At 39.4% G+C, this 13,542-nt stretch overlaps 1 protein-coding gene across 1 annotated transcript in view; it reads left to right on the forward strand.

Annotated features, from left to right (window-relative positions):
- The window catches only part of rsu1 (Ras suppressor protein 1), a 66,548-nt gene extending 56,612 nt beyond the window's left edge, over positions 1 to 9,936 (forward strand). Inside the window, exon 9 of the mRNA XM_072378898.1 lies at positions 9,739 to 9,936. Within this exon, the coding sequence (XP_072234999.1) occupies positions 9,739 to 9,841 (103 nt within the window). The 3' untranslated portion in view covers positions 9,842 to 9,936. The remainder of the gene's footprint in view (positions 1 to 9,738) is intronic.
- Positions 9,937 to 13,542: the final 3,606 nt, after the last annotated feature.

The following is a 13,542-nucleotide window of genomic DNA, read 5'->3' on the forward strand; positions in this document are numbered from 1 at the left end:
GTCAGGCTTCGGCCCAGGCGAGAGAGTGGCAGCGTCAGGCAGGGCTGACTGATCAGACGCCTGTGTCTTTCGGTGATGTTGGAAAATTCGAAAAAATCCTAAACAGAAAAATTGTGGTGTTTCACAGAACCAAGGGTGATCGAGCTCTGTGTAAATTTGAGACTGATTTCAGAGATCGATCAAGCCCTCTCTTTCTGTTATTACTCCAAAACCATTACTATGGAATAAAAAACCTCAAAGGATTTTTAGGGTCGAAGTACATTTGCGAGCACTGCTACACCAGTTACAATGAGCCACACTCACACTACTGTCCTGGTTACTGTCCTGTGTGTTGCGACTCGTCATGTACAAATCAAGAGCTCAGTCCTGTATTTTGTGGCGATTGCAACAGAAGCTGTCGTAACTCGTCGTGCTTCAACAGACACAAAGAACCTCGTGAGAGACCCCAAGCCAGAATGCAAGTGAGTCATTGTGATCTGATTAAAAGGTGTCCGACGTGTAAGAGATTTTATCGCGTTGCGATGACTAAGGTAAAAACCCCCCACGTGTGTGAAGGTTTAAAATGTAAAATCTGTGGTGAGAAACTGACCCTCGGTTCTACACCAACTCTCGGTGGACATCAGTGTTACATTCAGCCTACCAGCACCGACGAACGGCTTGACGAAAAACTGATCTTTTATGATTTTGAATCCTTAGTCGGTCAGAACGATGTGCACGTCCCCTTTCTGGTCTGTGCAAAAACGCTGAAAGGTGTGGAGTGGTCTGCCTACGGGTTGGATTGTGTCAAGAAATTCCTCCTCCGTTTCAGGAGACCACGCTACCGTGGATACACGTTTATTGCTCACAACGGACGAGGTTATGATAGTTATCTAATCCTTAACGTCATGGTGCAACTAGGTATGAAGCCCTCTCTCATCACACAGGGGAGTAAAATTCTCTGTTTTACAGACTGTGATTATGGTTTGAGATTCATCGATAGTCTGTCCTTCCTGGCTATGAAACTGAGTATGATGCCGAAAGCGTTAGGTTTCAGTGATCATACCAAAGGTTTCTTTCCCCACAGATTCTCTTCAGAGCAGAATTTGAAATATGTGGGGCCTTTTCCTTCACCGAGTTACTACTCTGTAGAACTCATGAGCCCCAGTGAGCAGGGAGAGTTCTACAGATGGTACGATGGAGTTTGTAAAGGCACCTTTAACTTTCGTGAACAGAGCATGCTTTACTGCAAAAATGATGTAGATATACTGTTCAAGGGGTGTGTCAAATTCCGCGAGCAATTCTTTAACGAGACGCGCGTGGACCCCCTGAAATGCATCACGATCGCGTCGGCCTGTATGAAGGTTTTTACCGCCAACTTTCTGCAGCCTAAAACCCTGGCCATACCTTCACCCGTTGATTACAGTCAGCAGAGTAAGACCTTCTCAAACGCATCCATCCAGTGGCTGGAGTGGTTAGCGTTTAGCAGAGGGATTGAGATTAGCCATGCGTTAAACACAGGGGAAAAAGGAATCGGTCCTTATCACGTAGATGGGTATGCGGAAATTGACGGTGTGAGGGTAGCTTTTGAGTTTTACGGCTGTTTCTTTCACGGCTGCCCCATCTGCTATCAGCCTCAAGACACATGTCCGCTGAGGAAGGAGCCGTTTGAAAAGTTCTATGCAGAGACCCATGAGAGAGAGAGAGAACTTCAGTCAGTGTACGGTCTTCGTCTGCATATCATGTGGGAGCACGAGTGGACTGAGATGAAAAAGTCCCATCCGGAGGTGATTGAATTTCTCAAGAGCTTTAACGCCCCTGAACCTCTCTCTCCGAGACAGGCACTGTACGGTGGTCGGACCTGCGCACTCAGGTTGAGGTACAGTGCGGGGGTAGATGAAACTGTGCACTACGCTGACTTTACATCTCTTTACCCCTATGTAAATTGCAGCTTTCCTTACCCTCTCGGCCATCCCAGAATCATCTGCAGAGATTTTGATGACCCTGACAGCTACTTTGGTTTCATAAGAGCTGTTGTTTATCCTCCGCGTGGGCTGTTTTTCCCAGTTTTACCTTACAAGTCATCTCACGGAAAACTTGTATTCACTCTCTGTCGCACCTGTGCTGAAATGAATAACCAGGCAGGTGCGTGCAGCCACAGCGATGAGGAGAGAGCACTAACAGGTGTGTGGGTGAGTGTGGAGTTTAGCAAGGCGTTAAAGCTTGGTTATCGTCTTGCTAAAATCACTGAGGTGTGGCACTTTGAGAGGACCAGTAGCTCAATCTTTGTAGACTACATACACACATTTCTTAAGGGTAAACAAGAGGCTTCAGGATATCCCGCAGACGCAGTTGATGAGGAGAGTAAGCAGAGGTACGTCAGTGATTACAAACTCCATCAAGGTATTCAGTTGGATACCAGCAAAATAGAGGTGAACCCTGCTAAAAGACAGGTGGCTAAACTGTGTCTGAACAGTTTCTGGGGGAAATTTGCGCAGAGAAGCGACCTCCATCAGACCACCATCGTCACAGACCCGAATGAATTTTTTAATTTCATGTTCTCGGGTAAATACAAGATAGCCTACTTCCACTTTCTAAACCCTGACATGTGCATGTTGCAGTGGACTTACAACAAACGGTGCATCGCTCCACCCAACAAGGTAAACAATGTATTCATTGCAGCATTTACCACCGCATATGCACGTTTAAAACTGTACAGCTGTCTGGAAGTAATGCAGGACAAAATTCTCTACATAGACACAGACAGTCTGATCTATGTGGTGAAAAAAGGTGAGACTCCACTGAAACTGGGAAACTATCTGGGGGATTTGACCGACGAGCTGGGAGGTGACACAATTCAGGAATTTGTTGCAGCAGGACCCAAGAGTTACGCCTACCAGACCAGAAATCAGAAAAAAGTATCGATGCGCGTTAAAGGCATCACTCAGACGCATGAATGCAGCGAGAAGGTCAACTTTGACAGCGTCAAAGAGTTAGTGGAGGGATACTTGGCTGACTCCAGAGAAACGGTGATCGAGACCCCTCAGCGTACCATCAGAAGAGATAAAAAAGGGGTTTCTGTTAAAAAATGTGACATTCCAGAAAAAGTTCCGGGTGGTGTATGACAAGAGACGCCTTTTTCCTGACGGTACAACTCTGCCTTTCGGTTATTAAGGTATTAAGGTGGTTAAGAGAGGGAAAAAAAATAAATAAATAAAAATGCTCTTGTTTTCCGTCCTAAAAAAGTTGTTTGTTGTTGGTTTTTTTTTTTTGGTTTTTTTTGTTGGTTTTTTTTTTTTTTTTTAAAGTTTTAAGGAGACTTTTTGCGTACCTGTGTCCATGGTTCCTATCCTGTCGGTTGAGCCCCTGACGTAAATGCCTGAACCATTTTATATAGTCTTACCCCCCTCCATAGAAATAAGGGAGTGTTTTAAAAATTTCTTGAAGTGCTAATTTCAACCCATTTGCTCTTCACACTTAGTTTATATCCACCCTACGGTTAGTAACAGATTGATTCTGTTTACTTGTGAAGTAAGACGTTGTCTCATTCCCACACAGCATGGTGCATCCTAGTGAACATCATATGTGTTCATTTGTTTACTTGCGAACTAAGACAACGACACATACTGTTTACCACACTGTACTTTGCATTCTTATTGACCCGGGCCATTTGCCCCCTACAGCCCAGTGCCGCAGCATGATGCATTCTTACGACCCCCTGCAGTTGGCTCTCATAGTGTGAGCTGATCAGTCAGAGCGAGAACTAGATGTAAACTTTATGGGCAACCTGTTCTATTAGTGAATTCTCTGTAGATTAGCCCATGATACCATATACAACATGTATGCAAACTAAGAGGGAAACCTTTTTCATGTAATTTAAACCTACCTCTATTTGCTATAAACAACCCATCCTCCGTTCAGTGTCACAGTATGGTGCAGCCAGAGACAACCAGATGTCTGTTAACAGACCCCACCCCACACATCTAATTATTTTCCCATCTTTACCTTACAGGGACCGGTCTTTGAAGCTGTTAAAATGCTGACCACTTCTACAACTTAACCTTTTCTATTAACCCTAACCCTTTCTCTTATTTAAACATTCAACTAATATATTTCTCACAACCTCCTGACTTTAGCTGTAATCATTCTTAACCCTAGCCATAAACACCCCCTTCCTTCCTTAGATCTCTTCAACAGATGGCTAATCTATGTCAAACAGAGGTCACACGTCAAAATAGCTTGATCGATCGATAAGAGGTCAAAAGTCATATCCCCAGATGTCAGCAAACGGATGTCAAACAAAGGTCACCTGTCATATTAATTTGATTGATCGATAAGAGGTCACAGGTCACCTGTCAAAATGAGTTTGAATAAAGGTGTCCTTTTATATCTCTGCTGAATAACAAATTAAATCCACATTTTATAATAAAGTGACCGATAAACTCATTGGTCAACCTGGTGGTTGTCTGGAAGACCTTGAAAAAAGACTTGGACAGAGACTGGAAGACAGAGTTGGTCTGTGACTGCATTCTAATGACAAAAATACAAATGAGTCACAAATATAGAGTTATAAGTAAACTGTTGCTATTGTAATTGGTTCATTATTGCAGTACCAATAGCAAACACATTTTAATGATTGATTATAGACAGTGATTCCAGCCCATACACTGGCTAAAAAATTTAATCTAAACAAAAGACTTACACCAGCTAACACCTGCTTGTTGAGAGCTATGTGAAAGTGTTTAATTTTCATCCAGTCCCATGTCAAATAACTGGAATTGTCGTGGGGATTTACCAGCTTGAGCTCTGTAAGGTATTGACGGGAATAAAATGCCCAGCTATAAATGCTAATTTTCAATAAGGATGCTTAGCTTTGAGTAGCAAAACTGAGGACAGCTATAATTATTTTCTCTTTTTTATTTATTTATTTATTTTTTTTTTATAGAAACAGAAGTTTATCAACCTTAACTTATCCCTTGGAGGCTCAGATAGTGCAAATATTCATGAATAAAGACACTGATTAATTTTACTCCCTGCAAGACAACTGGCAGCTCACTTTCTGTCTCACTGTGTGATGTTGACGTCCGTGGTGCAAGAATAAAAAAATGAAAGAAGAAAATAGTCTAATCTCAGAGAGTCAAGCTTATCAGAAGCTATGGTTCAACACAGCCCTTCATGTTGTCATAGTTACAGGACAGTTCCCTGGGTGATAGTGATATTACTGGACTGTACCTTCAGTTCTGTATATGTTATAGCGCCCAGAGCACAGAGAGTAAACACAGCTACTGGCAATGGGAAAAGGTTTATTTGGCTAGTTTTAGTGGATGTACCCATGTTTAAAAATTTTTTTTAAACATGACTGTTAGTATAAAATGTATTCCATCCATCAATCCTAGAAGTGACAAGAAAAATCTTTGTGATACCTCTTTGACACAACTTTTACATTAATTATTGTCTCTGTTGTTTACTAAATTAACTAAAATCATGGGCTGAAGCATTAGTGGTGTGAACTTGAACCCTTGAGGGCATAGGAAACTTGACACTGAGCTGCAGTGGGCTAAAGGAATGGACCAGTGCAAGAGTTCAATAGCGTTTTTGATTAACTGCATAATTTAAAGCCTTAGATTGTGAAAATGTTGAATTTAAATTACCAAAACCTCAATATTTGGAATTAATTTATTCTTGTTAACAAACCACAATATTCGATTTGATGAAATCTAATGTAATTACACACAAACACACACACTACAGTATGGTATCCACTGAGTTGTACACCTGGTGGGATTACATCTGAACCTATTACTTCTCAAAAACCTTCACCAAAAGCTTCTATTTTTTCTTTTCTACTTATACTTCTTCTTGTGTGCTGGTAGCTGAATTTTTTTTTTTATTAATATAAATTCTATATATTTTCAGACTGTTGGCCATATTTTTTTGCCTCGTCTTCTCAAACTTTTTTTTTTTACCTCCTGCTGCATGAAAAGCATGTCAAGAACTAAAGATCCTTTCATGTTACATTTCCAATGATGATTTTAAAAAAAAACCACAAACTAACCATGTAAAAACATGTTCTCATTGCTTACATGGCATGTAGGGGAAAAAAAGAAAAAAAAAACAGTGTTTGTCTGACCAAAGCCAGACATTTCCATGTAAACATGTTGGTCTGACCAAAATCGTACAAAGCTGAAGCTCTGACAGCTTGACGAGCTCACCCAGATAATGCAGTTGGGAGTCTAATCACTCAGGCATTTGTACACTTAATCAGACTCATATGAGCCTAGAGGCTTTGCACATGGTCAAAAGTTCTATTTGCATGTTTTACAAACACTAAGCTGTTAGTGTACATTAATACCACCAAATAATAAAAAGTTTTAGGTTTTTTTTTTTCTTTCAGAAGGTAACAGTTCATGACTTGATTCCCCTCCTGTGCCTGTATACTTGGACAAGGATGGAGATCTAATTAAATGGCTAAGTTGAACTGCAATCGTAACTCAATTCAATGAACATTTCATAGTACTTAGTTACAGTGAAGACCTTACACAGCAGAGTTATGGTTTCAATTAATGACAAATGTCACATTAAAAAAAAAACAATAGTTGACCCACCCTCCAAACGTCCTAGAACCCCATGATGTATGAATGGGGTGTGCTGGTGACAGTTATCACAGGACATACCCAGATTTATTGTCTCAATAGCTCAGAGCTAATTGTTTGGAATGAGGGTGACATAGACCATATTTTGGTTATTTTCATGTCATGGCTGACAAGTTGGCCTGATAATTATGACTTTGTATTTCATACTGTACATTTTTCAACCTACATGAAATGATGAATGGCGCTAAATCTGGGCCAAACTTTAAAGAAATCTATTTCAGTCCTCCAGAGAATTTAAAAATTGGAATATAAGATAGTCTGACTAAGCATTGAACATTTTCTGATAGACTACACATTTTATGTTTACATGTATTAGAATGGTCTCAAAGTCCAGGCCTCTGTCTCATTAACGGTCTGTGGTATGATTTATAGATTGCACCAGCTGAATCCATCCAGCTTGAAAAGTTTTGTCTGAACAAATTGGCAAAAATTGCGGTGGCTAGATGTGGCAAGCTTAATAGAGAATATACCAAGAGATTGGCATTTGTAATTGTTGTTGCAAAAGGGCACTTGGTGGGATAAATAATTACACCAGTTCCGTTTTAATTTGTTTTCCCCCTTAAGACTTGTTTCACAGTTGCATTCAAACTGATAGGTATGTTGCATGATACAAGATAATATATATTTATATTGTGTATATATATTGTTGTAAGACAACAATAATTTCAAACGGGTGAATACTTTTGTAATGGACTGTATATGTGATAATGGTGATAAGACTTCTAAAATAGCTTCAACATCCTCCCTGATAGTTCTTGCAGTTCTGTCTACTTCATCAGTGAAAAAATACTTTAAATTTTTTTTTTTTTTAAATAATCCAGCCTTAGCATGAAGTAAAGTAAGAGAAATAATTAGTTTGTAAGGAGGAGTATGGACAGACTGGGCTGACGAAAAGTCTTTCCACTCCAGTGAGTTCTCTTGCCCCTTTGCAAGGAAGAGACACCCATGGGGGAGAAAAAGTGACAGTGTTGGCATGAGTGTCTGTGTGTGTAACTGACACTAATAAGTAAACCACAGTGAAAGTGGACAATCATTGCTGAACAAGACTCTACAGCTGTGTGTGTTAACTGTTAATGGGCACATTTATGTACTGTGAATATATTTTGAGAATTGAACTGTTGGGTACTAATAAGCTGTTTAGGATCAGACTGCTTGTGTGCTACTTGACAGTTTTTAATCTGTGGTGAGTGAATAATGTATGGCTCTAAAAAGGAGCAACTATATCAATATTATGCACAAGCAGTTTGGAGGTCAGTTATTTTATTTGCTAGTGCTTAAGCACATCTTGGTACATTGGTAACCTGTCAGAGATATGTATACAGTTTTATTCCGCTACCAACCTCGTAACCCTGAACTGGATTAAGCGAGTATAGAAAATGGATGAATCATTTTGACCATCTGAATGCCTTCTGGAGATTCTACCCTTTATATATATATATATATATATATATATATATATATATATATATAGAACTATGAATGAACACATAGAATTATCAATTAAGTGTAAAATAACTCTAAACATGTTTTTTATTTTAGATTCTTCAAAATACCCACTCTTTGCTTTGATTACTGCTTTGCACAGTCTTGGCGTTCTGTCAATGAGCTTCATGAGTTAGTTACCTGAAATTGTTTTCCAATAAGGTAGTTCCCAGAGATGCTGAGCACTTTTTGGCCCTTTTGCCTTCACTCTGCGGTCCATCTCATCAAAAACGATCTCGATTGGGTTTAGGTCAGGTCACTGTGGAGGCCAGGTTATCTGGCGCAGCACTCCATCACTCTCCTTCTTGGTCAAATAGCCCTTACCCAGCCTGGAGGTGTGTTTGGGGTCATTCCCCTGTTGAAAAATAAATTATGGTCCAACTAAATGCAAAACAGATGGGATGGCATGTGGTAGCCATGCTGGTTCAGTGTGCCTTCAATTTTGAATACATCCCCAACAGTGACATCAGCAAAGCACCCCCACACCATCACACTTCCTCCTCCATGCTTCACGGTGGGAACCATGCATATAGATATAGATACCATCCGCACAAAGACACGGCCGGTGGGACTAACGATCTCAAATTTGGACTCATCAGACCAAGGCACAGATTTCCACTGGTCTAATGTCCATTTCTTGTGTTTCTTGGCCCAAACAAATCACTTGCTTGTTGCTTTTCCTTAGTAGTTTTTGTAGCGTTTTGACCATAAAGGCCTGATTCGCGCAGTCTCCTCTGAACAATTGATGTAGAGATGTGTCTGCTACAAGAACTCCATGTGGCATTCATCTAGGTTTTAATCTGAGGTGCTGTTAACTTGCGATTTCTGAGGCTGGTGACTCGGATGAATTTATCCTCAGCAGCAGTGGTGACTCTTGGTCTTTCTTTCCTGGGGCAGTCCTCGTGAGCCATTTTCGTCGTAGCGCTTGATGGCTTTTGCGACTGCACTTGGGGACACATTAAAAATTTTTGCAATTTTCTGGACTGACTGACCTTCAGTTCTTAAAGTAACAATGGACTGTCGTTTCTCTTTACTTAGCTGATTGGTTCTTACCATAATATGAGTTCTAACAGTTGTCATACAGGGCTGTCAGCCATGTACCAACCTGACTTCTGCACGACACAACTGATGGTCCCAATCCCATTAAGAAGGAAAGAAATTCCACAAATGAACCCTGAGAAGGCACACCTGTGAAGTGAAAACCATTTCAGGTGACTACATGATGAAGCTCATTGAGAGAAGGCCAAGAGTTTGCAGTGCTGTCAACAAAGCAAAGGGTGGCTCCTCCGAGGAATCTAAAATATGAAACATATATAGACTTTTTTGTTTACTACATAATTCCATGTGTTCATTCATAGTTTTGATGACCAGTGAGAATCTACAATGTAATAATAAAGAAAAACATTAAATGTGAAAGTGTGTCCAAATTTTTGACTGGTATTGTATATGTGTGTATGTGTATATGTATATATATGTATGTATATGTGTCTATTAATATATATACTGTATATGTTTATATCTTGCTCTTATTTGACTTTGTATCTTGCAACACAAACCTGTACATAGAGAATTCATTTGATGTCTTTTAATGCTGATTATCTCTTCTCCTTTCTCTCTGGAATCACAGTCTCTATGGCAGACACATGCAGGCTAACCCAGAACCCCCCAAAAAGAGCAACGATAAGAGTAAGAAGATCAGCCGCAAACCACTGGCCGCCAAGAACAAGTGAAGAGAAAATGGAAGGTGGAGCTCAACATTTGCTTACCAGCCAAACTCACTGCATGTGCCTTTTTCCATACTCATTTTACATTATATGGATAACTTTCTTCTGCTTCTGTAGTTTTTAATGTTATCTGAATTGCTTAGAGGTCATTTAGAAGTAAAGTAACTTTTTCAATAAATTCATCTGTTTGTTTTTTTTGTGGTGGTGAACTCCAGAATATACCCTGCTTCTTCCCCAATGACAGATGAGATATGCTTCAGCCACCTGCCCTTTAACAAAAGGATAAATAACAAAGTTTGGGTGGGTGTGGCTTTTTCTAGAACAAGCTCTTGCACACTAAATTTTTTTGGGACTCTTGACAGTATTTAGCCACCTGATGCACCTTGGATTTCCATTAGATTAAGCTGTGTCTTATTCTGGCTTCCATCAGCTCCAACACATCATTGTGCCGACAGTCTCCTGGAGAAGTGACTGTTACATCACAACTAGTGTGTCCAAAATAATGAAAGTAATACTCTCCAACCCTTTCTTTGATTCCCTTTTTTTTAGCCCTTGCTACTCAGGAGCAAAAAAAACCCCAACACATTTGCTATACAGTACAGTACAGTATAACATACATTATATAAAACAACTGCAACAACTAGCAAAACAGATTCAATCTTATTGATGTTGTTGATGGACATCAGCACACTAGCTAAATGGGCAGCATATTACCTGCAGCACTTACAACTGAACTGGCAAGTGTTAGAGCATTTGGTCAAGATAACTCTTCATTGCCAAAACAAGTCACTTAAGCCTTTATTTCAGATATAGATGTTTGTATTAGAGAAAGGGATGAGGTTTCAGCTTTTGCGATCAACTGAATCCATTCTCCCGTATTCTCAGATTCCCTTCACAATTGGTCTTGTTTTAAACTCTCTGTGCTTTAAGTTTCACTTTGTATCTAAGTTATTCTTCAAAGCTTAATCAAATAGCATCATATTTCAGCATGTTGAAGAAAAAACACGTTTTAATTTTACTGTCTTTTTTTAACCCTGTTGCAATGCTAACCCTTATATCAGGTAACTGCTAGAAGCTGTATCTTTGCATGAGTCATGTTTGAATAAAAATTTCTGGCAGTGTCCCCTTTTATCATTTAAGCTGTAGAATGCTACTCCTGTTTTTGTTATGACATGACTATGTTCCGTTGACTTTTCATTTCAGAAAAATTGTGAGAGGCAAGCTGAGTCTCCTGCAGCTTCCAGTTTAACTTACAAAACAGTGTAAGTTTCAGTGTGTAACATTAAGGGTGATCTTTTATCCTAGTATACTTTGGGGAATCATAATACAATTTGTATATACTTCTGAAGCTTTTTTTTTCCTTTTCTGCCACACTATAAAGTACATTAATCTGTGATATTTTATGTCCAAAATAAATTTAACTTAATCGCAGCATTGATACAACCTCAAAGTATTGATGAATATAAAATTTTTTGTAAAATCCAAGATTAAAAGATATTTAAATTATAGAACTGGTATGGATAAGATTATAAAAATTATTATTCCAGTTGAATCTGCAGAGTAGGGACAATATTCTGGAAGGTAGTGCAGGCACGAGGGACCTGGTTTCCATACTGGCTTAAAATAACATTTATTATTATTAAGACATCTGTTAATTTAATGTCCTTTAATCAGTTGTTTACAGTATGTTACAGACACAGAAAATGGGCTCAAAAATTAACACTTGAAGCATACTGGTCAGCTTTGAAAAGGTGTGTTAAGTTTCCCTCAAAGATCAACTTCAGCCTAAAGTCTAATCCAACTGTAGTCACTATCACACACTTTTGGTTTCCCCTGTTCCTGTTTTGTTTTCACTTAATCTTACTTCACCTAATTCATCTCACAATGTTCCAAGGACACAACCAGTCCCAGGCTAACTAAGGCCTATTGATTTTCACAGTGATTTATAGGGAATCTGTCTTAGGGCAGGCTTCATTGTCTAAGGATGGCTGCTGAATTCCTCTTTATCCAAGATTATTTTACAGGATGTAAGCGCACTGATCAGAAGATAAATTGTTCTCATGTAGCCACTGTTTTATTTAATGACCAAAGCTACAGAGCTTTGTCCCAAAAATCTGGTATAATTCTCAAATTTAATACCTTATTTTTCCTTGAATGTTCGTTTGTGGATATATTTTTTGGGACACTCACAGTGGTGCCCCAGAATGGATGACATTGTTTTAAATGGTTTTAGACTCTAAAGACACTCTTTGGATAAACAAGAACAGGAGGCAGCACCCTGCAACCATAATGTAATATAATCATTGTTGACTTCTTAGTAGCTCACAAGCTGAGAGGCATAGTTTAAATGTAGCCTCCTCTTCAGAACTTATTTTTTTTGTGAATCTGAACAGATGTTTCCTTTAGCTTAAAAAAAAAAGATGTGACTGTAGTTTACACTGTAATAGAATACAAGCTACAATCTCCTTTGCATTGTAAATCTGAGTTCTTTAAAGCCCATTTCATGTTGTTCACATGTACTTACAAGGGTAATGTAAATTTCTTCATTCAAGTCAAGTCAAGTCAAACTTATTTGTATTTCACATTTCATATACAAAACAATTCAAAGTGCTTTACATAAAACAAAAGCATTGCAGCGGGGAGTGGAAGAAGCATTAAAAATACATAAAAGAATATAAAGAGAAAACAAATAAAATAATTATAAATATAGCTGCAAGCAGCGATGGCGGGGTCTAGCAGAACAGCAGGTAAGCCTGTGGCTGCTCAGGAAGGCATCATGAGTCCATAGACCAAGTTTGGTGTTTGAGATGAAGTCGTCCTCATCCAGGGATTCCAACGGTACCTCATTTGTCCAATTTGAACCAACGGCTCCAAAGCTATGAGCAAAATGCAGTTTTGCTACTTATAGCGCCCCCTCTGGGTGGACGTTAACTAGACTTCTTGGGCCTCTTACAGACTTGGTCATGAGTCTGTGTTATAAGTTTGATGTCAAAAAATCAAATGGTTGCTGAGATATGGCCTCACGTCCTGTTTGGCACGTCATCGCTGAGTTTGATTGGCTGCTACAGGCAAACGGAAGCAAATTTAAAAATACCACTTGAAAGCTTTTGTGAGGCTTGGTCTGAAGATTCTATGTGTCAAGTCCCGTGGAAATCAGACAATCTGGGTGACCTGTAATGCGTTTTGAAAGTTTTTGATATAATTCAAAATGGCGGACAATCCAAGATGGCGCGAATTGCGTCATAGGCTGTGTTGACCTCGGCTATATCCAGGGATTACAAAGGTACCTCATTTGTGAAATTTGGACAAACGGGTCCAAAGATATGAGCAAAAATGCATTTTTGCTAAATATAGCGCCACCTATGGGTCAAAGATCACCAAAATTCTTGGGCCTCTTAGAAAACGAGTCTTGAGTCTCTGGTAGAAGTTTGATGTCAAAAGACCCACTGGTTGCTGAGATATGGCCTCACGTCCTTTTTGGCGTTGTCGCCGTCAACTTTGATTGGTTGTAGTGGGTGAATAAAGTCTAAATTGAAAAATCCGCTTTGTATCTTTTGTGCGGATTGGTCCATAGATACTGTGTGCCAACTTTCATGAGAATTGGTCAAAATGTGTGACCTGTGAACATTTTTTAAGGTTTTCCACAAAATCCAAGATGGCGGAAAATCTGGTCAGACGGAAAATGACGTCAAAAGTTATTTAGCTGA

The sequence above is a fragment of the Leuresthes tenuis genome, unplaced genomic scaffold, assembly GCF_036924035.1.
Source record: "Leuresthes tenuis unplaced genomic scaffold, fLeuTen1.0.hap1 SCAF_24, whole genome shotgun sequence".
NCBI lineage: Eukaryota > Metazoa > Chordata > Actinopteri > Atheriniformes > Atherinopsidae > Leuresthes > Leuresthes tenuis.